General features: G+C 40.1%; 1 protein-coding gene across 1 annotated transcript in view; it reads left to right on the forward strand.

Moving 5' to 3' along the window:
- Nucleotides 1–20,132, forward strand: part of mark4a (MAP/microtubule affinity-regulating kinase 4a) — a 95,416-nt gene extending 75,284 nt beyond the window's left edge. Inside the window, exons 14-18 of the mRNA XM_034178924.1 lie at nucleotides 3,688–3,791; nucleotides 8,266–8,550; nucleotides 13,206–13,288; nucleotides 15,768–15,812; nucleotides 19,958–20,132. Of these exons, the coding sequence (XP_034034815.1) occupies nucleotides 3,688–3,791; nucleotides 8,266–8,550; nucleotides 13,206–13,288; nucleotides 15,768–15,812; nucleotides 19,958–20,022 (582 nt within the window). The 3' untranslated portion in view covers nucleotides 20,023–20,132. The remainder of the gene's footprint in view (nucleotides 1–3,687; nucleotides 3,792–8,265; nucleotides 8,551–13,205; nucleotides 13,289–15,767; nucleotides 15,813–19,957) is intronic.
- Nucleotides 20,133–20,466: the final 334 nt, after the last annotated feature.

Below are 20,466 nucleotides of genomic sequence, written 5' to 3' on the forward strand. Positions count from 1 at the left end.
TCAATTAGAAACACAGGAAAATTATGATATTTGGACATATTCTGAACATGTGCATATTTACATATTTAAGTCATGTTTGTTTTTTGTCAGTGTGGTCTGGGTGTGTTGGGTCAGGTTGCAGAGACTTGCGGCTTTGCTGCCTTTGTTGGCAAGGGGAGATTAACTGACCTTGATTTTGCAGACGAATCTGTGGTCTTTGAGGAATCAATGAGTGAGTCAGAGTGTGTGGGATTGCATTTATCCTGGATCAAGAATAAGATCCAGGCTTCCGATGACTTCCTGAGCTTGTCCATTTGTATGCGGTGAAAGTGTTGAACTTGTAGAGCGATTCTCTAATCTCAGCAGAGATTCATGTCTCTGGGTCCTCAGCCTGTTTGAGATCAAGAGACGCCTCCAAAGAGCTTATGGAGTCAGGAGGTCATAAGACAGAGGTGTTTGGTGATACCGTTTCCTTTTCAGGACAATGAAATGTCTTTAGCATCCTTATTGTATGCCCTCCACTGGAATTACTTTGTGTTTTTGGAATTACTTTACTTTAACGGTCATGTAGAAGGACTCAGAAAGTGAATAACACTTGCATGGTGATGGAATGTCAGCTGTGGCATTTGGGCCATGTGCAGTGAGTGGAGAGAGCAAATCAGATATCTGTGGCAGACCAAGAATTTTTTCCAAGTCACGAGCTATTAAGTGGTCACATTTCGTCAAGTATAATGTATGTCCGTCATCTGTGCACAGTTACCTTTTCCAGTAAAGTGCATAATTTCACCAGTCATTCCCTCACCATTAGCTGCTTCCGGTGTCACTGACCGAACCCCCCCCCCCCCCCCCCCAAAAAAATTGGTCTGCTCTGCTTTCAGTGCGCATGCATCTTTAGCCGCGGTTCACAGATTATCACCTAGTTTCTGCTTCAAACTGCACTCCAGTCATCATCTGTCTCAGCAACAAATACCTGAAGCTTTTGTACAACAATCATTTCCACATAAATTCAGCATTATTTCATCTTAAAAGGCGGCGGAAGCGATCAGAGCGCTGCAGCTACACGAGCTACTAGCCGATGAGTTCACTGCGTCGGTCATTTCAAAGCGTCACAGAGTGTCGCCTCATTTCTGCTTAAAATTGACTTTAGAATGATTTAAGAGGTTTTACCTTGTCATCTGAGGGTTAATAATCCCATTCATCCATTTGATCGCTTTGAGTGAAGAGACCACGTCTTCTGCTATGAGAGAAAGTCATTAGAATGGCGGCAATAACATGTAATAGCTGGTCTGGAAATGAACCTGGATTCGTCTATAATGTCTGCCTATTACTTAGTGATTGTCATAAGCTGTCAGAGGAGCTGCTGAGCTCCGAACTGACGCATGCGCCGTGGAAGCAAGGCGGACCAATTTTTAAGGGTGGACCGTTCAGTCTGCAACACCGGATTTGAGAAAAATGCATCATTGAAGATATTTTAAAAATTGTTCCTTGCTCAAAAACTTTGACTCTTCTTCTGGTATTTTTTTTTTTTTTTAATCAGTAATTATTCTTCTTGTTTTACTGAGGTTGGTATCCGCCTTAAGGGTGCATTACTGCCACTTTCTGCTCTGGAGTAAGAATTACACAACAAATACAGGAATTTATTGGGGTTTTGGGAGGACAGCAGCACCTCAGCGGCCAATCAGATTTTAGCCAGCACACCCAGATCTGGATTGTTGCCACCAAGGACCCATCTACGTTACTTTTATCTTTATTTAACCAGGTTCTTCTCATTGAGATCTGGAGACCTGGGCAATTATGAAGTTTCCAATTCACCTAACCTGCATGTGTTTAACCTTGCATGTCTTGTGTGTTTCCATGATGTAGATGTGGCAGTGCACGTTCCTTTGTCTGACCTAACCTAACATCATGTCATCAGGCGCTGTTTGTTCTATATTATTTTCCCTTTTACTTCTCAACAGCAATTGTTTTGTTTCTCAAACATTTAAAAAATTAATCATTTCATTCATTCATTTGCTATACCCACTTTTTCCACTTAAGGGTCCTTGGGGGTTACGGTTAGGGTTCAGGATCAGTGTGGCTAATTTTTGAAAGTCATTGTTAGTTTTCTCATTTTTTTTTAAGTTGTTTGTTTTTTATTTTATCGGTTGTTCATAATAGCAAATTATTTATTGATCATGTTGCATTCACATGCTGGCTGTAAACTGCAGATGGTAAACTGGATTTTCTACAGTCAGCATGTGAACACAGCATCGTAAATCTGCACCATCCACAATTTCACATCAGTGTTTTCAACATGTTGACAATGAATCATTTTCTAAAGCAACTGTTTCATTTCATACCTTGAGCTTTGTGAAACAATCTTTTCCTGAAGCAGTTGTTTCATTTAGTGATTTAAACATTTTGAAACCGTTAAGCGTTTTCTGAACCAGTTATTTCTTTTGGTGCTTAGAGAATTTAGAAACAATCATTTTATGAAGCAGTTGTTTTGTTTAGTGATTTAAACATTTTGAAACCGTTAAGCGTTTTCTGAACCAGTTATTTCTTTTGGTGCTTAGAGAATTTAGAAACAATCATTTTATGAAACAGTTGTTTCATTTAGTGATTTAAACGTTTTGAAACCGTTAAGCCTTTTCTAAACCAGTTATTTCTTTTGGTGCTTAGAGAATTTAGAAACAATCATTTTATGAAGCAGTTGTTTTGTTTAGTGATTTAAACGTTTTGAAACTGTTAAGTGTTTTCTAAACCAGTTATTTCTTTTGGTGCTTAGAGAATTTAGAAACAATCATTTTGTGAAGCAGTTGTTTCATTTAGTGATTTAAACATTTTGAAACCGTTAAGCCTTTTCTGAACCAGTTATTTCTTTTGGTGCTTAGAGAATTTAGAAACAATTATTTTATGAAACAGTTGTTTCATTTAGTGATTTAAACGTTTGAAACCGTTAAGCCTTTTCTAAACCAGTTATTTCTTTTGGTGCTTAGAGAATTTAGAAACAATCATTTTATGAAGCAGTTGTTTTGTTTAGTGATTTAAACGTTTTGAAACCCGTTAAGCCTTTTCTGAACCAGTTATTTCTTTTGGTGCTTAGAGAATTTAGAAACAATCATTTTATGAAGCAGTTGTTTTGTTTAGTGATTTAAACGTTTTGAAACCCGTTAAGCCTTTTCTGAACCAGTTATTTCTTTTGGTGCTTAGAGAATTTAGAAACAATCATTTTATGAAGCAGTTGTTTTGTTTAGTGATTTAAACGTTTTGAAACTGTTAAGTGTTTTCTAAAGCAGTTATTTCTTTTGGTGCTTAGAGAATTTAGAAACAATCATTTTATGTTAAGCAGTTGTTTAATTTATTTTTTTCCAGCATTTTAAAATAATGACTCATTTTCTAAAGAAATTGCTTTATTTGACTTTATGAAAATTTTTAAATGGTGAGTCAAATCAGTTATTTTATTTACTTTTGAAATGCATTAAAACAATTTTGTCATGAAATTAATTTGACTGAAACTAGTTGTACTAGAAAGTCTAATTTCTGCAGTCACACACAGTGGAATAATTAAGTGTGAGTTAAAGCTAAAATCCAGCTGAGGTGCACCATGCACCCCTCACATAGTGTGTAGTGATGCTGAAGCAGCATTTACTGGGCTTCATTTTAACAGCTTCCCCTGAGTGTCAGAAAAATATTGTCTAATGACGCCTACTTTTTGTCCTGCTACAGAATAACATCCCTGGAAGCACCATGACACGCCGAAACACATACGTGTGCACGGACCGCTCGGGCGCTGACAGGCACTCGCTGCTGCAGAACGGCAAAGACAACAGGTACCACTTTAGGTTGGCTGGTCTTTAAAACTTTTCTAGTATAAAATGCTTCGACATCATCTCATTTTTTGGTTATTGAGGCACAGACACTGACTATGTGATGGTTCCATATCACTGAGATCAATAGCTTCTGACGTGACAGAGACCAACACAGATGATCAGAATCTCTCTGCATGGACAAAATGTCATCTTCTACGCTCTTACTGCAGCAAATTCACATTTATGCTAACATCAATATGGACCGTATTGTCATCCACATTGTTGAAATTAAGCTTGTTTTATGTGTTGCCAGGGGTGCACACCACATGTAGGGCTTTCAAAATGACACATTGGGCCAATACACTGCTACACTTCTACTACACATTGCAAAGTTGCACACCTCCTTGAGTTTGTGACTTTTTGCGTGTGACATGCAGAGCTGTGCATCAACCATTGTGTAGCGGGATAAAATGTCCCAGAATAGAGACGTGGATGCTAACCAATGATCTAACACCCCTGTCATACCTTGACGATTTAGACAGTGTATGCTGACCATATTAAAAATGCTGGCATACACGGCGTACGTCTAATAAGTTGTGGGTAAGTTTTGCATAAGTTAAGAGCACGTCGAAGCATGCTGATATGCATCAATCATAATATGGTGAGTATGTCAAAAAATGTTCGTCATGCACAATATTTTCAACGTATGCCCTCGTATGTCTTATACGTCCCACATTCACGGACGATACGTTGTAGGTAAATTATGCGATTGTTGACACATTTCTTTTAAGTTACTCATAGGTTGAATTACATCCATTGGTGCTGTCCATTGATTGGCTGAGCAACTGAAAGCTGCAGTCCTCATGCAAACAGTTCAAACTGTTACAAATATTAAAACCTTTCACACATGGAGTAAATATAAAGTCTTAATCTTACCTGTTTGTTTGAGTTGGATTCATCATCACAGCCTGACGAAAACATATCCACATAAAGTGTCTAGTTTTTGGAAAATGACGTCTGAAAATACTTTAATTCCTTGTCGTGGCTGAAAAAATGTAGCATTTTGAAAGAAGTCCCTCTGTGTTTTGTCTGCTCTTGATGTGTTTCTCAGCCTGAACCAGAGAACACCAGAGTTTTGTCCCACAATAAGAAAATTAACTTATTTTAAAAGTTGAAAGAGTCACAGCGCCTCATTCATTCACGGCAGCATTTATCAACGACATCAGTTGACTCTTCAGCATTCCCATGATCCACCAAGACAAAATAAAATAAAATTAAAACCATGTTAAATTCCTCTGTTTGGCGACCATGTGGAGGGACGGGGCCGCACAACAGTGTACATGTGCTCGGTGACATGCTTGTCAATATTTGTGTTCCACCTGCCAAACAAAAGGGTTCTGCCAGCGGTGGGAACGTAAACCAAGCCAGACTTAACTGTTCTGACCCGTACCATACCATGCAGTACCGACCCAGACCACTCGATGGAAATAGGGCTGTCAGCATACGCTGGCTATATCGTCATGGTGTGACAGGACTACAGGGGGTGGCTGGGTCTCTTCGGAGGATCTTTAGAATGACTTTGTGAGAAACTAGCAGTTACTTAGGGAGACTTTGAGATTTCTTTGAAATGAGGACTGCCACTTGCATTGGGAACATCAGCTAATACATTATGGCCATGTGGTATATTTTTGTTGTGCATAATCCAGCGTGTAAATGCTTCAGGTTGGAGGAACTCAGTAGCCGGAGAAGGCCATCAGGGCACCAAAGTCTAAAATGAGCAATTTTAAGTGAAAATTTTGTTAAATGTAGATAATTCCTACGTGCACAGACACAAATGTGGAAATAAGAGGATATTTTTTTGTGAAATTCCAACCACATTTGATGATAAAAGGCAGATAAAAATTATTTTTCCCACTATATGACCTCTTTAGAATACAGTAAAATTCCCATATAATAGATTCAAGTGGACCAGCGAATTTTGTCTGTTCGAAATCCGTTATATGTATAAAACGGACAAGATTTGGTATATGTATAAAACGGACGAAATCCATTATATATATGAAATGGGGAAACTCTGTTTTTTTTCTAAATACACTGCAGAGTGGTACCTTAAAAAGTAGTTTATGCTTCTGCTACTCTGTAACTCTGTGTCCATGTATAATGATGTCGACGTGCGCGTGACCCTGTAAAGTTCTCCGTTGCATCTTTATGCAGTATGCAGCAGGAACAGTGGCTTTTTTTGGATCAATTTGTCCCTCCACAAGTTCCACGTCTTTATACAATCATCAACCTCTAAACCACTGATATGGTACGTACAATTTCCCTCCATGAATTGCAGGTCATTTGAACGTCTTTTTCTGACTCCTTGTTATACAGTTGGTCATATTTGCAGACTTTTCTGCCAAACGTATTTGATCCATGATTGAAATGTAATAGGCGGGCGCACTGCAAAAACCTTTAAAATATGATGGGAGAGGAAGGAGTGAAAACGTAAAAGAGACAAATCACAGCCCTCTGTGGTCTCCGATTTAGCAGGTGCACAGGTTTGCAGCCGCCCGGTCGGCTGTGATCTAAAGCGGCTGTCTTTGATTTGTTTAGGTGCCGAGTCTGAGCATGGTTTGAAAAAAATAAACCGTCGGACATTTAATCAATGAAATACGGTACCCATTGAATCTGACAATGTCAGTGCTGAACTTCATTTTGTACCTTGGTTACTGGGCACGTCTAGACCTCTCTGTCTGGAATATGCAAGGGTTTTTTAATGGATATTCATTACAATCGGACAGGTCGTTTTGTCCGATGTGAGTGCAAATCCATTGTACAAAATCCGTTTTATATGGTGGTTATTACATGGAAAACCATACAAAAGCATTGGGACTTTTGCGTTTGTACGGTGAGTGTGAATATCCGGTTTATACGATGATGGTTTAGGTGAGTTTTACTGTATAAAGTTTTTTAAACATGCACTGTAGATAATGATAATAATAATAAAATAAAAACCTGTTACAGTAAAAAATTGTCAGCTTTGCTTGCCAGAATAATTCTTAAAAACTAGAAGCACTCAGAGAGTGCAAACCTCCGCCAAGGCCAAGGGGTCACTGACGCCATAACATCTACACGCCGTGGAATCATTGAACCTAAAAAAGTCTAACAATGATGTTTGCTCAGTAGTAAAAACGGTTTCATCTGCTGTGACTGGATAGCATCTATCCTTAGCGCTTGGTATCACAGTTTATTGCAACTTGCACCTTTCCCAGAAGCTACTGTCATCTGAACACTGATATTGATATTGCATGTGCTTATAGACAAAAACAAATAAGAGACAAAATTCAGTTTATTATTCAACTAAACTGCAAATATATGAATTTTTTAAACATTTATGAAACGCTTCTCTAAACAAGGCCATAGGGTCACTGACCCTAAAGAGATTCCCTCCTTGGCACAGTGATCTATTCAACAATTCAGTGTTACAACCAAAACTATGATACATACACTTTTTTTTCCTTTATATTTGACATCCTTGACCATGAAAACATACCACTAGAACTTGGAATCACTTTTATGTCTTTATTAGTTCAAACGTTATTGTATAAAAACGATTTTTCGGTAATGGCGGTTTTCCTCTGGATGTAGCGCCATAACATTTGAAGCTACATCAAATCTGATGACACCTTACTGAATCAGTACAGATTCAGCTACAATTTGGTGTTAGTTGTGCATCTCTAGCTTCATTTGTCACCTCACACTGACACATTTTCTATTTTCCCTATAATTTTGCATATTGTGGATCACCAGATCCGGAATCCGGATCCGATCATCACCAAACTTTGTTGTTTGATAGAACATTTGACTATGTTACACCCTAAATTTTTTCAAGCCTTTCTGTCTTGTTTTTGTGGAGTTAGAAACTAGAATGTCAAAATTCCCCCATCCCGCAATGGTGAAGAATCCTTTAAAAAATTCCTGGATCCGGATCCGGGAATGTTTTAAAGGATTCTTTAAAACATTTGTTTTACAGAATTTGTTTTAAAGAATTTGTTTGTCTGTCTGCTGACAGACAGACAAACAAACAACGCGACCGAAAACATAACCTCCTTGGTGGAGGTAAAAAAAAAAAAAACACTACAGTAGAAATACATAAATACCTTTACAGAACAACCTTTAAATATTACAGTGTAAAGCTGTTCTACTTTACAGGAAATTAACATTTTAAACCTATAAATAGAACAATATATTATTTTTCCACATTTTGATCTGTATTTTTTTTTAAAAATTATTCTGGCAATCCCAGCTGCCAGTTAAAAAATAAAACAAACTTTTTTGTGGGTGGGGGAGGGGCAGCTCTAATTTCTTTGAAATTGGGAATTCAGTTGTTTAAAAAAATACTCTGTAGTAAGAGAAAAATCAAATTTTGATCTGATAGCTGGTCTAGCATAACACAAAAGCATTTGTCTTGCTTTGTCTTTTTTTTATTTTTTTTTATTCTCCTTTTCAGCTCCCTCGGCCACCGCATGCCTCCAGCATCTCCGTCCACCCTCAGTATTGCTGGGGCCGGAGCTGCCTCCTCATCGTCTTCTGGGGACCGATGCCGTCTGACCCGAGGGTCTACAATTCGCAGCACCTTTCACGGGGGACAGCTGAGGGACCGTGGCCCCCCGGTTTACTCTGCCCCACCCACGTCCCCCACTCTTTCCCACCACGATGCCAGCCCATTGCCCCATGCTCGCACCAGGGCGACCTCCAACCTCTTCACCAAGCTGACCTCGAAACTCACTCGCAGGTACACTGCATGTCCCTGTCACATCACGTGTGTTGGTGTATCAGCTAAATTCTCATGGTGTTGTTTTCACTCCATTATATAACAATTAAAAAGACGGGAAATTTTAATATTGCTTGATAATTCAGGAAGATGTGTCCACCATTATATGAGCTTTCATGTGAAACATCATGAGAGTTCCACAGTTCTGATTGTGGCTGCTGTGAGCCAATTTAAGCTTCTGTGACGTATGTCACAGAAGTCCATATTTGAGCTATTGCTTGTTCTGTTGGACACACCCACATAGTCTGTGTGTGTGTGTGTGAGAGAGAGAGAGAGAGAGAGAGAGAGAGAGAGAGAGAGAGAGAGAGAGAGACTCTAAAGCCAGTTGAGGTATTTCTGTCCATAAACATTATATTTCTCCATTTAAGACATCTGAGGACCAGTATTGCCTTGCTGAAATGGTGACCCCTTTAAAGGCTCCTCTGTAATATCAGTGTAATAGATGACAGGTTCAGAAGGATGAAAATGTAACATCACCTCTGGATTCTACTGTAAAAATCTTAAAAATACTATTTATATAATGCATGTTGTACGAGGTCTGTCCGTAAAGTATAGGTCCTTTTTATTTTTTTCAAAAACTATATGGATTTCATTCATATGTTTTTACGTCAGACATGCTTGAACCCTCGTGCGCATGCGTGAGTTTTTCCACGCCTGTCGGTGACGTCATTCGCCTGTGAGCACTCCTTGTGGGAGGAGTCGTCCAGCCCCTCGTCGGAATTCCTTTGTCTGAGAAGTTGCTGAGAGACTGGCGCGTTGTTTGATCAAAATTTTTTCTAAACCTGTGAAACACATCGAAGTGGACACGGTTCGAAAAATTAAGCTGGTTTTCAGTGAAAATTTTAACGGCTGATGAGAGATTTTGAGGTGATTCTGTCGCTTTAAGGACTTCCCACGGTGCGAGACGTCGCACAGCGCTCTCAGGCGGCGTCATCAGCCTGTTTCAAGCTTAAAACCTCCACATTTCAGGCTCTATTGATCCAGGACGTCGTGAGAGAACAGAGAAGTCGGTTTCAGCATTTTATCTGGATATTCCACTGTTTAATGAAAGACGTGCGGGCGATTTGCAGCGTCGGCTCGCAGCCGCCGCGACGCTCCGTCACAGGAAAAACACCTCCGTTGGAAGCCTTGAGGACAAGTTGGAACATCTCCAGCTGATAAACAATTTCTCATATACTCACTCCACTGAAAGCCATCAAAAGCCAACTGGATTTTATGAAATGGTTATCAACACGGAGGTGTTTTTCCTGTGCTGCCGCGCCGCGTCGGCTGCGTCCCGACGCGCGGACCCGTCCGCACGTCTTTCATTAAAAAAATCTCCTTTAACAGTGGAATATCCGGATAAAATGCTGAAACCGACTTCTTCTGAAACGTCTCTGTTCTCTCACGACGTCCTGGATCAATAGAGACTGAAATGTGGAGGTTTTCAGCTTGAACAGGCTGATGACGCTGCCTGAGAGCGCTGCGCGACGTCTCGCACCGTGAAAAGTCCTTAAAGCGACAGAATCACCTCAAAATCTCTCATCAGCTGTTAAAATTTTCACTGAAGACCAGCTTAATTTTTCAAACCGTGTCCACTTCGATGTGTCTCACAGGTTTAGAAAAAATTTTGATCAAACAAAGCGCCAGTCTCTCAGCAACTTCTCAGACAAAGGAATTCCGACGAGGGGCTGGACGACTCCTCCCACAAGGAGTGCTCACAGGCGAATGACGTCACCAACAGGCGTGGAAAAACTCACGCATGCGCATGAGGGTTCAAGCATGTCTGACGTAAAAACATATGAATGAAATCCATATAGTTTTTGAAAAAAATAAAAAAGACCTATACTTTACGGACAGACCTCGTATATGTTTTTATTGTTGTACAACACTGAATCAAAGCAAAGAAAGACAGATGTAATAAATATTTAAAATCACACACACACACATACTCATCTTTAACTGCTTATCCAAGATCAGGTTGCTGGGGGCTGGAGGCAGGGTGCACCCTGGACAGGACGCCAGTCTGTTGCAGGGCCACAAACACATTCACACCCGCACGCCCACCTACGGACAATTTAAAGTTTCCATTCCACCTAACCTGTGTGTCTTAGGATGTGGAAGGAAGCCAGAGCACCTGGATGGAACCCACACAAACATGTGGAGAACATGCAAACTCCACACAGAAATTGATCCCATGACCTTCTTGCTGTGAGACAACAGTGCTAACCCCAGTAATCCACCATGTTGCCCATACAGGTGAGCCCCGTTAACTCGCACAAGTTGGGGTCCACAAAATTGGAGCATGAGTTATCGGACACTGAGTTAATGAGGTTGACCAAAAACCCTTTAAATCATCTTACTTTGCCATATTACAATAGTTTTGACCATTTGAAGCGTGATTCCTTCCTGGATGGTGATGATTTCTTCATCTGGTGTGGGATCGGGATCTTTTTCGTCATCCTCAAGTTCATACACGTTAGTGATGAGGGCTTCATCAGTGAGAACGACTCTGGACGATTCAAAGTTTTTGGATGTGTCCTTTCTCTTTATGTTCTTCCCGCCTGTTCAGATTGGGCGGGCGCATATATAAACTCTGGCCCAATCTGACCCGCCAGGAAGGACCTAAAGAAAGAGGTCACATCCAAAAACCTTGAATCGTCCAGTATTGTCCACCCTCATTGCTGGCGTGCAGCAGCCCAAGGAGGAAGAAGGAATCATCATCCAGAATCACCTGCACTGACGTTCCCTCCCAAAAACGGTCAAATCAAAATGGACTTTTATACAGTCATTTTTTTGGGTCCACAAATCGACCGTTGGTAAAGACAGAACGTGACTCACGTGAGCGTGAGTTAACGGGGTTTACCTGGATTTAAAATCATTATACAAAAACAAAAAGGACATTGGGCTCCTTAAACCCCAAGTGAAAACCCGTCTCTGCAACGTAAGCTATGAATAAAAATCTTCAACTGAAAAACTGCATTTATACCAAAAGTATTGTTGCCCTTTTATGAATCTTTTAAAGTCGGTTGGTTTTTGAATACATCATAATAATGATTGTTATTAGAAAGTGTTGTCCATATTAAAACAAAAATAAAAAAGTAATTAAAGTATACAAATTGGTGGCAGCACGGTGGTTAACACTGTTACCTCACAGCAAGAAGATCATGGGTTCGATTTCCATCTGTGGCCTTTCTGTGTGTAATTTGCATGTTCTGTCCAGGCCCGGCGCCAGAAAAAAAATATTAAGGGGGTGATGAGTTTATCACAGGGGGCGGGGGCGCCCCCCCCAAAAAAAAAATTGCTTTAGTTAATTAATTTGGTTTATTTGTTAAATACGTGATATTATTGAATAGCTAATATTTTGCTATATTTTCCAGTATTTCTTTTTCTTTCTTTTTTATTTTTATTTTTTGTTAACTCTCACATCCGAGGGGGCGGGGTTGATGACGTGAGGGAGCGTCGCCCCCAAACGCCCCCTCGTGGCGCCGGGTCAGGTTCTCTCTGTGTTTGCATGGGTTTGCTCCGGTTTCCTCTCACATTTGAAGATATGCAGGTTAGGTCAATTGGAAACTTTATAATTGTCCAGGTCTCCCTTGCAAAAGAGATCTCAATCTCAATGGGACTAACCTGGTTAAATAAAGGTAAAAAAAAAAAAAGTATACTTTTTTTAAAACATGCAAAGCATCAAATTAATTGAAAGTGAATTCAAATAATACCAAGAGTCTGAATATCATTTGCAATACAGTAATGGTTCTTTTAAACATATAAATGTGTTGCATTACTTTTATTTACTTATTCATTTTGGATGACAGTGGTTATTTATTAATGTCTGCATTTCTTACCATTTATGTTTGATTTTAAATTTTTAATAGCATCAGATTTTGCCAATCTGGAAACTGAAGATTTTTTTGAGCGTTAAACAAGACTTTCTCAGGAAAACGTGTCATCAGAAGAAAAGGTCGATTTCTACCCTGTGAAGTGGGGATGCACTGATATGTAGAATAGTACAAGCACTGATAATAACCGCATGTTGTGTATTTAGTATCAGTGCAACAGTAGATATTGTTTTGACCGGATCAAAGTAATGCCTGCAGTTTTAAAGTACATATTTCTTTCATAATTAAAAAGTGCTATTGTTCGTGTGTCATGTAATTGAACACAAATCAGGTGGATCTTTTCTCCACTAAAAGCTTTGATAAACAAGATTTGTGCACTGGACTGAGTATCAGTTGATACCTTTACTTTGAAGGGAGAAACTTTGATGTGGTGCATTCCCACCACAGCCTCAAATCTGACCCCAAATCATGAAGCTCTGCCGCTCACTTTGAGCACAATCTGGCTTTGGATTCATGCTTACTAAAACATTTTTTCCACCCAGGCCTTTGGAAAGCCCTTCGTGAGGCCCTGGATTATCCTCTGCTCCCTTCTTCCTCCCAGTCATCATAATCACACACGTCTAATCTCGTCAAACCTCAGCTTTGCCCTTGCCAGTCAGATCCCGTGCTGTGCTTTCTTTCCACCACTCGCTCGCCTGTGATTCGATTCGATTCTCTCTGACCCCCTGCTCTTACCTTTTTTCTCTCCCTCCTTCTTCTTTTTATTACTTGTTCTGCTTTCCTCTGTCATGGCATCAGGGTCAACCTTGACCCGTCCAAACGCCAGGGCTCAAACAAATCAGTGTCGGGTTGTACTCTTCCACAAGGATCAAAAACAGTTAGTAAGTTCCCATATCGCTGGCTTCTTTTTTGCCTGCCTGCGCTGCTGTCCATGCCTGTCTGCCTGCTCCATGTCTCCATCTATAGGCCACTGTTTGCATGACATGTTAATCATCTTGACACTGTCAGTTGGTTTGCGTTTGATTGCAGATGAGGGAGATTCATTCATTCTACCTTTTCTTTCTGCTTTCTGTCATACTTGTTTTGTTTGTCAGGTTCCTTCTGTGGTTTTCAGGAGTTTCTTATCAGGAAAATATGTTTTTTGTTTTCACTGTAGATTTGTTGTTAGTGCATTTACACTCATTAAATATTTATTCCATGTGTTTGGAACAAAGGACGATATTGATATCTGCATGCTTTTAAATTTTGTAAACGTGCATTCTTCTTATGCAGTGGTTCTTAACGTTGGACCTACAGCACCACGTTTCCCAACTTTCCCTGCTCTCCGATTCTGGTTCTGCAATAGAGGTGCAATGTCCCGATAACGTCAAGCTGTGGTCTTCCTGAATGCAGTATCTAAAGATCTGACATATTTGATGTATGATAAATCTGTAAGAGGATTCTGTCAGTGTAAACAACTCAAAATTAAAACATCCCTTGGACTACAGCAGTAGATTTGTTGGTGCAGTCAGGTCCATATGTATTTGGACAGTGGCAGTTTTGCTTCTGTACAGCACTGCAATGGTAATCAAATGAAATGGCCAAGATTTCCTTGTATTGTAGTCTTTAAGTTTTAATTCGGGGAAGTTCAACAAAAATATTGCATTAAACATTTAGGACTTTGCAGCTGTTGTTTTACACAGTCTCTCTGTTTTCAGAGGCCATAAGCAATTCAACAAATTAGCATAATTGTAGCTATGAGGATTAAATCATCATTTTTACAGCCAATTTGTTTTTAGACATGTCAGGAGGTGGATACATGAGCATTTTCAACATACTGACTCAGTTAAGGAGCCCAGATGAAATACCCCTGGGCTGAGATAGTGTCCAAACGAAAAAGAAAATACTGTATGCACAAATGTACATCTTACTTTCAAACTCCAAACATGAGGCCATATTTAACGATTGAAACTGATCATGTGCTGCCCTGGTTAGAATTACGAAGTCCCTTAATTTTAAGGGCCTGAATTAAAATATGTTATATAATACATACTAATAAACCAATTTTGTATAATCACAAAATTTAAGAAAGTGTCCTGTTATTGATGAACAACAAAAGAAAATGCTTTCATATTGTGAAATACAACTTACAGGCGTAAAATGTACATGTGACTGTTGTCGGCAAACTCTAAATTTACAGTAAATTGTCACGTTTACAAGTCAGGGGATGGATACATGAACATTTCCAACTTACTGGCTATGTTTTGGACTTCATTTGAATGAATCATGAAGGGAAAACAAACAGTATGGTACAGTAAATACATCTAAATGATTTGACCATTCAAGAGGAAAGCCACCAAGACTCCCATTACAACTCTTTTTAAGAAAATCCTTCTTTATTTCCATTGTGGTTGTGCACAGAGGCAAAATGACATGTTACGTATTCAGTGTTACTGTCACTGGTCAGACTTTTTTTTTGGAAAACTGTAAGATATCATTCAGCTAATCTCTCTAAGAAACTAACCGGCCTAACTTTGTCATTAGATGTGTTCAGTTAATGAATCCGTTCTGTCTCTTTAATAATTTGGGTGATGATGATTGACGATGGGCGCAGAGTTGCTAAAAGCTGAAAATTCTGGTGCCGTCCTGGTAGTTCCTGTTTATTTGGTTCCTTTGAGATGTTGCTTTATATTTAAGACATTATAAAACCTTTGGGGTGTGACACAGTTCTTGACCTTTTCGTAATAACTGACTTTCCACTCTTGTTAATGTTGCGGCATGCTCGTGATCACTCTTAACTACTCTTGACGTACTAGTAGCCATTCATGGTGTGTCGTGGAAAACGTCTGGCCATGTTGGCGTGTTAACTCACTGCTCATGCTATAATGGCTAGATCTTGGTATGATTTGTCACAATGGCAGCAAGACGGTGACATAATGTTTTAAACACTTCAAAAGATGCTTGTAGCCGTTTGGCTTCATGCACGCCATATGACAAGTGGGGTTGAATCAAGGTTTCCAAGGAATTAATCCATGACCCAAATTGTGAAAGCTTCACAGCCCTTTGAAGAGCTACAAGGTACTAGTTTTTGATGAAGTCAACAAATCTGCTTTGGCTTTTCAGATTTGGGTAGAGCAGGGTGACATGGGAAAGTTCCAGTGCTGTGCGATCACTGCTTTAAGATGATATCTTTTGGCGAGGACACACTGTCCTGCTCTGCATATCGTGCAATGCCTGTGTTGACGCTGATTCTTGCATGGTCCCACTGTATGATTTCCCCTGCTGACCACCATCTCTAAAAAAAAAGCTACAGAGGGGTCACAAAGGCCATTCCTGCTGTGGAGGTTTGAGTAAATTAATGCTTCCCTCTTTGCCTTACAGGGTCACAAATGAATCTGAGGGAATCAGGAGATTTGCGCTCACAAGGTTAGTGCACAAAATTGTCATCTGTCTTGAACCAGAAACCTATTGCACGTGAGTGAATAATAACTAGCGTGTTGTCCATGGGGATCCACAGGTTCTAGATTTGGTAGTGTTTATAAAATGAGTAGCTGACTTTTTTCAAGGGTAGTAATAAATTAAGCAATGAGTTGGAATGACGTGTGAGTCCAGAATGTTTTTAGAGCCTCAACAATGTTTAGAAGAGGAACTCAACCCTTTTATTTCCTGTTAATTATTTTTAATTAACAGGGTTAATTTTTAATGTTATTTTACAGTCATAATGTATTTAGAAATTGTTTAGGTTGTTGTTGTTATCATATACACACTATTGCTATTATCATTGTTATAAGCAGTTAAGAGTCTACAACTTCCCCTAGGTAAGACACTAGTACATCACAGGTTGCTTCCCCAACCAAAGGCCGGTACCTATTTACGTCTGGGTGCAAGGGGATAATGTAGATAAAGTGTCTTACTCAAACAACAAAAATAGGCAGGATAATGCACAGATCTGGAGTCCATCTCCAAACCTAGAGAACCTAGTGAGAAATTAATCGGACCCCATGTGATATGGACCACCGACCATCCCACCTAAACACAACATGTATTATTTAATGTCAAAAGGACTGCTTGTTGTAATCTGTATCACTCACCCAATCAGGACTGTGAGTTAAATACAAACTTTCTCCACTATTCCAGGTTTGGCTGACATCAGCTGACATACATTTTCCAGAGTATAAGTCATACCGATGTGGAATTTTCATCTGTCAAAAAATGCATCATGAAGAGGAAAATGTGATAAAAGTCCTGATGGAGCATAAGTCACATTCATGTTTGACACGTGTTGCCATCACTTCATGCAACAAGAACAAAATAAATTTGTCGCGTTATTCATTTTTAACACAAACACCGCATTATAGATTAGATTCCAGCTAGCTAATTAATGTTATAGTACCAGACACAAAACCTGGGAAGGCTGCTTCATTTGTCTACTGAACCGACCATTCATCAGGTAAATGTGCAGTGTAATCAGTGGTGGGCACAGCTAACCAAAACATTAGCGTTGATAACCGTTAATCTGCTAACTGAAAAGTTAACTTTTACGAGGTCTGTCAATAAAGTATAGGTCATTTTAATTTTTTTCAAAAACTATATGGATTTCATTCATATGTTTTTACGTCAGACATGCTTGAACCCTCGTGCGCATGCGTGAGTTTTTCCACGCCTGTCGGTGACGTCATTCACCTGTGAGCACTCCTTGTGGGAGGAGTCGTCCTGCCCCTCCTCGGAATCAAAATTTTTTCTAAACCTGTGAGGCACATCGAAGTGGACACGGTTTGAAAAATTAAGCTGCTTTTCGGTGAAAATTTTAACGGCTGTCCACTTCGATGTGCCTCACAGGTTTAGAAAAAATTTGGATCAAACAAAGCGCCAGTCTCTCAGCAACTTCTCAGACAAAGGAATTCTGACGAGGGGCTGGACGACTCCTCCCACAAGGAGTGCTCACAGGCGAATGACGTCACCGACAGGCGTGGAAAAACTCACGCATGCGCACGAGGGTTCAAGCATGTCTGACGTAAAAACATATGAATGAAATCCATATAGTTTTTGAAAAAAATAAAAAGGACCTATACTTTATTGACAGCCCTCGTATAAAGCTAAACTGATAAACCCCTAAAAAAAAATTTAGCAGAGGTTACAGCTAAAAGCTAAACCCATAACTTTTAGTATTCTCTCCACTACACTGGAAGCTACTGATACTTCTGAGTAATTTCAAAGGCAATCACAAACAACAACAAGCCACTGCTTCTGTTTAAGATCAGCCTTCTCTCAGGAGACCTGGTGATCAGAGAGGGAAAAAAAGATCATTTATTTTCACAGCCATCGCAGGAGACATGCACATCAAGACAGTTTTGACTTATAGTTAAAATTTTAAACTAATTCTGGACAGGTTATTGAAATTAGCATCACCACTGTCATTTTTACAAAATAAAAATGTCAGCTGTATGTTTTAGATTTAAAGTAATGTACTAATTTTGAAGTTTTGAGCATTGACAGACACACATACCAAAAGGCATAATGGGAAAATGAGCTTCCTGTCATCAGTTGTTGGTTGGTTTATATATATGTAAAAACCAACACACAAGTTACTGTGACGTGTGTGTTGTTTTTTACAAATAAATCTGTACGACAGAGGTGACGTTAATTTCGATAACTTGTCCGGAATTAGTTTGTTTAAAATTTTAACCATAAGTCAAAACTGCCTTGCTGTGCATGTCTCCTGTGACATGTCTGCAAGACTGCATGGCTGTGAAAATAAATGATCTTTTTTTTTTCTTTCTTTCTCTCTGGTAGCCAGGTTTCCTCTGCTGACAGATGTTAGAGCTATACCTCTCATTGCTGTCTTTCTGCTACAAAACACGTAACAGACAGGAACTAAAATGTATGGTATTAGGCTTTACAAATGTTTTTAACTGTTAAGCTTTATTTACTATGGGTCTAAAAGTTATTGGAACTAAATTTAGCGGAAGTTAATTGGTCCGGTGATGGTTTTCATAGTTAGCTGAAAAGCTAATCAGCTAACAAAAAAGTTTCTTTCGCTAGTTAGCGGTTAGCAGATTAGCTGAACTGTGCCCACCACTGAGTGTAATTAAACATTTGAAAAATCAGTGGATTGTTTCTTTTTTTTTTATAATGCAAATGCTGCTTTATTTGGCAGAAGCTCATGAGCAAATTATCATACCAGGCACAAAATACATGTAAACTGCTTCTTTGGCCACAGTTTGAAAATATTTGTAAAAGATAATAGACAGCTTAGGTGACTTGCTGTTCTTGTTGTCTCACATAGTCCACACAAAGATTGTGCTGAGCAGTGTAAAAGTTGTATTCCATCTTCTTATTCTAGAGCGTAATCTTTGTGGTGGAAAACATTATTTCTTAAATGTACTCATTCTCTAAGACAAATGTTTTTCTCATTTATGCCACGTTCACACCAGACGCCACGCGAGCGACGGTGGTGGGAGGTTGCTGTGTAATCCCTATGGAAGGATGCGTTGTGGTGCCACAAAAGTCCAAGCCACGCAGTGCGACGCGATGGACGCAAATAAAGTGATTTTGAGCAATTGGTGTGTTTGTGGCGTGATATCACATTGCATCGCATCACGTTGCCCTCTTCCCCAAGTTGCCCTCTTCCCCAACTTTTTCATCTTGTTGCGCCACGATGACCAATCAGGGACTGGATATATAGTGACGTGGAAACGTCTGGAGTTTATACTTGATGTGGACATGTCCTGTCTCTGGCAATCAGCCTGTGAGCAGGATGTCCTTTATTTAACACAATTATGACAGAGTTTGAGGGGAGAGCAGCGAATTTTCGCAGCGAAGGTTTCTGCCCAAGCAGAGCAACACACCAGGCAATGGTGGCGCATCCCTCGCCTGGCAATGGACGCAAATTTGTGGCGTCACGTGGCATCAGGTGTGAACATGGCATTAGAGTTACTCCTTCTACAGATTGTCACATGTGTAGATGGTACCATCTTGTGGTGGTAGATGACAATGCTGTATTTTTTCATACATAAGTCGCTTCGGAACATAAGTTGTAGGACCAACCAAACTAGTTAAAAAAAAAAACGGCAAGTAGAAAAAGAAAAAAAAAAATACTATTCGGTGACTGTAAGACCCCTTGTGCAAAGTCAAACTTATCAATACACTGTCTTGGACATGATTGGATAATTGCACAACGGTATCAGGTGATAACTCAACCCTCTCTATGACCTTAAAGTCCACAGTTTAAGCACACGATCCAAAACAAATCCACCTAAAATGGGATAAATAGACCTGAATACAAAAAGAACACCAACATGTTTAAAAAAATGTGTAAGACACATAGATGTGAGACCTGAGGCAGTAAAACAGGATCTGGAGTGACTAGACTGAATTAAATTTGGACCTGGATTTCTCTCTTAGTAACCAAACAAACGTTGAAAGAGTTCAGCCAGTGGATTGCCTTGATCTAGGTTTAAACCTTATATGTGTTTAATTGACGTTTTCAGTTATCAGCCTACCAGATGGACAGTAATGTGAAACTGTGGGTCCACGTTTGAATGTGTTTCTTTTCTTCCACACGTTTTTAGTTGCCATCTACCTGGGTATCAAAAAGCGTCCGAGCCCCGGGCCATCAGACGTGGCTGGGATCTGAGTGGAGGCAGGCGGCGGGACCCTGCGGAGGTGGCACTGGCTCTGCGGGAGGCTGCGCTCAGATGTGGCTGCCAGGTCCACCATTCTGGCCCCTTTCTGATCTCCTGCACCCATGGTGTGGCAGGGGGCCTCGTGGCTTTCGAAGCTGAGGTGTGCCATCTTTCCACTGGCACTGCTGAGACTTCTAATGGGGTGCGCTATACGCGACTCTGGGGGGCACCGCTAGCTTTTCGGGACATTGCCACCCAGATCTCTAAAGACCTTGAACTTTAAAAGGAGGGTGTGTTTGAGTCTTTGTGTGAGTGAATGTTTGTGTGTGCGCGTGAAGATGGGGGTGGAAGTAAGTGAGGAAAAGTGGCTAGGGGCTGGACCCGCGGAAAAAAGACTTCTGTCTCCTTCATGGCTATGTGAGGGAACCCCACCCCCTGGCACACATGCGCATACA

The sequence above is a fragment of the Thalassophryne amazonica genome, chromosome 9 (assembly GCF_902500255.1).
Source record: "Thalassophryne amazonica chromosome 9, fThaAma1.1, whole genome shotgun sequence".
Taxonomy (NCBI): Eukaryota; Metazoa; Chordata; class Actinopteri; order Batrachoidiformes; family Batrachoididae; genus Thalassophryne; species Thalassophryne amazonica.